The sequence below is a fragment of the Populus euphratica genome, unplaced genomic scaffold (genome assembly GCF_000495115.2).
Source record: "Populus euphratica unplaced genomic scaffold, PopEup_1.0 scaffold192.1, whole genome shotgun sequence".
Taxonomy (NCBI): Eukaryota; Viridiplantae; Streptophyta; class Magnoliopsida; order Malpighiales; family Salicaceae; genus Populus; species Populus euphratica.
The window spans coordinates 12,722-17,072 of NW_011500073.1; the positions used below are offsets into that span (position 1 = coordinate 12,722).

General features: G+C 37.0%; 1 protein-coding gene across 1 annotated transcript in view; it reads left to right on the plus strand.

Moving 5' to 3' along the window:
* Positions 1-1,241, plus strand: part of LOC105108532 (uncharacterized) — a 1,632-nt gene extending 391 nt beyond the window's left edge. Inside the window, exons 2-3 of the mRNA XM_011002865.1 lie at positions 1-65; positions 252-1,241. The exon at positions 1-65 is cut by the window's left edge and continues 1 nt beyond it. Coding sequence (XP_011001167.1) covers positions 1-65; positions 252-1,101 — 915 coding nt within the window. The 3' untranslated portion in view covers positions 1,102-1,241. The remainder of the gene's footprint in view (positions 66-251) is intronic.
* The last annotated feature ends 3,110 nt before the right edge of the window (positions 1,242-4,351 follow it).

A 4,351-nucleotide genomic window follows, 5' to 3' on the forward strand; every position in this document is an offset into this window, starting at 1 on the left:
GTTCCTAACCAACCACTGTCTTCCAACCAATACTATGTAATTGAGCGTCGCGGGAGGCATAAAGGGTACGTTTATAGTCACAAATTGCAGTTTCCATTTGTTCTTTTTTTATATATATATATTAAAAGAAGAATTAATACATCAAGTGAAGATTCAGTTTTAGAAAATCAAATCCTCTGTGTTGGGCTTTTGGACATTACAGCCATGATTTTGCTATTTGAATCTGTACATTAAATTTGGCCTTAATCCAGGGAAGCGCACACAAACGCGACGGAGGAGGACGTTGCAGCATGCTGTTTCGGCTGCTGTATCCCCGATATGGAACCAGAGCCTTTCGATCCAAAGGACGCACGCCAGCAATTTGAGATTCGCAAGAGAGGCTGGGGTGGTTATGTAGCTAAATCGGTAGCTCCAGATGGCTTCCCTCCAGGATTCTTAAGGAGAAAAGGTTGGAGAGTGATAACCTCAACTGCAAGTGATTTTGAGTTGAATGAAGCGCGAGGTCTTGATAGAAATCTCCGTGACCGCCTTCCAGATTTCCATTTCCCATTATCACAAAGAAGCTCTGCGTCGGTTGTTGTAGGAAAGTGGTACTGTCCTTTCATGTTTATCAAAGAAGGAAAACTGAAGGATCAGTTGATTGCTTCTAGGTATTATGAGATGACACTGGAGCAGAGATGGGAACAAATTTTTGCTTGTGAAAATAGTCTTAGTGAAGGCAACTCTGTAATTGTGGATGCTGTTGTTCAAAGAGAAGTGATTGCTGTTGCTGGTAGAGAAGTGGCGCCTGACGAAAGGAATTTGATTGATGGGATCATGTGGTTTAGGAGTTCTAGCAAAGTTGGAGGAGAAGCAAGTATGGGCTTGAGTTTAGAAATTGTGGAAAGAATGAAGTGGGAGCAAGAGAGAGCTGGATGGCTCGGTGGTAATGAGAGTTATGTTACGGTGAAGAGAGTGGAGGAGTTCGGAGGGATTGGTGGCTGGAAGAAACTTGGATGTTACGTGTTGGTTGAGAGATTTGTATTGAGGAGAATGGACGGAAGCTTGGTGCTAACTTATGACTTCAAGCACACTCATCAAATTAGGAGCAAATGGGAATGATATTAGCACTGTTTATTCTATTATTTCTTTTCAGTATTTCCAATTTTGCATGTTACAGTCTGTACTATTTCAGCGAAAAAGATGTGTAGGTGAGTGAAAGAGGAATCATACTTGTTTAATTCCAGTTACCATCTCTTTTATTTGATTCATTCTTGTTCACTTGACCCGGATTTTCTTTTGTGGGGTCTCTTGATGATCTATCTTCCATATCATATTCCCAGAAGGCCCAGAACAAAGGACAAAGAAGTAGATTCAATGGTAAATACCAAGCAATTTGAACTAATCCCCGTATCATTTTGAAGAGTAGTGTAGAACAAATCATCCCATGCCTAATAACAAAAACATGATTTCGGCAGGAAAAGGGTAGGAAGGAAGAGGAAATGGAGTAGATCCTGAGAATTATCGTTTCAAGGAATGAATCAATTTTCAGTGATTGGGCTGATGTGAAAACAAAATTATCTGCAACATCCAAAAATTGAAGGCTAAAGGCCCTTACAAAAATAAATAAATCAAACAGTGAAAGGAAACTATCAAACAGCTAACTCTGCAGGTTCAATCTTTCACAAATAGCACGTCTAGTTCTGCTGAATGTAAGCTCTTGACAGACACAAAGCTTGCATCAAACCTCCTAATAGGTTTAATTGACAATACTAAGTCTTCTGTCTCTCTCGATACATACATGATAGATGTCGGAATAAATGAGATCCGTGCATTCATTTTGCTAGCTCCACTTCCAAGCATTTAGGAAGGTATGAGAATAGCCGTAAACAATTCAGTCGGAAAATACAAATTGAAATATGATGACATCCGAGACCTGATTTTAGCTGAAGAAGTACGAAGGAAAGACTCTGGTGAAATCTCAAGTTCAGGTTCAGCTCTCAACATCAACACTCGAGGGAGGAGACAGGATAAAGACTTATCCAGAGGCAGATCAAAATCTAGGTATATAAGTAAAAGCAATTTTGGACCCAAAAAGCAGGTTGAATGTTGGAATTGTGGCAAACCTGGTCATTTAATGAGGAGTTCCATAAAACCAAAAAAACCTAAAGTTGATTCTGCAAACACCACTATAGATGAGGTACAAGATGCTTTGATTCTTACTGTACATAGTCTTATTGATGATTGGGTTCTTGATTCTGGTGCTTTATTTCACTATACACCACATCATGAAATGAAGCAAAACTATATTGTTGGAGATCACGGTGTAGTCTATCTGGCCGATGGACAACCATTAGATATTGTGGGTATAGGAGATGTGCAAATCAAGACAATAAATGGATCTATATGGAACTTGCAAAATGTAAGGCATGTTCCTAGACTAGAGAAAAAGCTGATCTCAGTCGGACAACTTGATGATAGTGGTCATTCAATCCTTTTTTCTGAAGAAATGTGGAAAGTATCAAAGGGAGCAATGGTTTTGGTTCGTGGAAAGAAAACCAGCACCTTGTATATGACCACAAGATCAGCAGACATAATTGCCTCTACTGAAGCAAAAAATCAGGCACAATTATGACACTGTATACTTGGCCATATGAGTCAAAGGGGGATGAAGATACTTTAGTCAAAGGAAAAGCTGCTAGAGTTAAAAAATATTGATCTAGACATTTATGAAAGCTGTGTTCTTGGAAAACATAAGAAGCTCAGTTTCTTAAAGGTTGGTAGAACCTTATGACCAAGAAAGCTAGAACTGGTGCACACAGATTTATAGGGACCAGCTCCAGTAGCATCCCTTAGAGGCTCTTGGTGTTATGTGACTTTTATTGATGACTTTAGTAGGAAGGTGTTGTAACCCAATTTTGGATTCACTAATTTTTTTTTAATGTTATTTTATCTTATTATTCATGACAAAAAAAATATATAATAAATAAAAAAAAGAAAAAAAAGAGTTTACAATATATTTTCTCGAGTCAACCATCATTTTTTGTCAAAACCGAGTCCACCAGGTCAATACGGGTCCCACCATGTCGACCGGGATGAAAAATGAGTTTCGGGCTGTTTCGGGTCAAAACCGAGTCCACTGGGTCAATACGGATCCCACCATGTTGACCGGGATGGAAAATGAGTTTCGGGCTGTTTCGGGTCAAAACCGTCATTTTCGATCAAAACCGAGTCCACCGGGTCAATACGGGTCCCACCATGTCGACCGGGATGAAAAATGAGTTTCGGGCTGTTTCGGGTCAAAACTGGTATTTTTGGTCAAAAAACCCGGTCCACCGAGTTGATACCCGTATAAAAAAGTTTTTTTTGTAATTTAAAATTGATTTTTAGCGGGTGAAAAACTTTTTATAATACTGATTTGAATTTTTAATTTTTACCCCTATAAATAAATATTATTCTTATTATTTAGTATTATTATATATAATAAGACAAATAGTAATCGGTGGAAGTTTGAAAATTTTAACAATCCATGAATTGTTGTCTGAATTCATTGGCTATAAATAGCCAATGAATTCAAGACACAAGGAGGAAAAAAGATAAAAAATTCATTTTCAATTTGAATTCTGAATCCTCGTCCTCAGATCCACCAGAATCGACCATCTTTTGGCCGTAACCTCACCGGAAAATTTCACGCGTGAACAGTAACCGCGCGTGAACAGTAAATGTTCGATAAATCCAAGGGTATTTCAGTCTTTTGCCTATACAGGGGTACTCAGGTAATTTTTTATGATTTTTTATGGTATTTTTTGATATTTTTATATATAAATACTTGTAAATTTTTGCATGTGAAAAAAACAAAAGAAAACTAAAATAAATAACGACGCGGGTTTAACACCCATTTTATCATATCATTGTTCATAGGTCAAAAACCCAATTTTCAAGAATTGATATATCTATTTGTGAATGATATCAAAATAATTTTTATTTTATAAAATAAATATTATTTGTCAACACGTCTCTTTTATTTACAGAAAAGGATCGATGTCAAAAAAAATTAAAAATTTTACAAATAAGCTCAAAAATATAATAGCATTTGAATCAAAAAATAAGAAAAACACACAAGTAAAGGTAACCTTTCTCTGAAAGGATGTTTTAAGGGTGGTGTCTACCTTCCCTTAATCATAACTAACCCAATATCCGAATCTCTGGGACCAGTGTCTAATTTTGGATTTCTAGTTCCCTCAAATTACTAAATGGCGACTCCAAATAAAATCTTTATTTTCCCCCAATCAAAGAAAAAACGAAATTCTTTTTTTTAAAAAAAAAAAAACAAACAAAAAAAAGGAGTGGAGCCGTCGCCCGACGTCGTGTA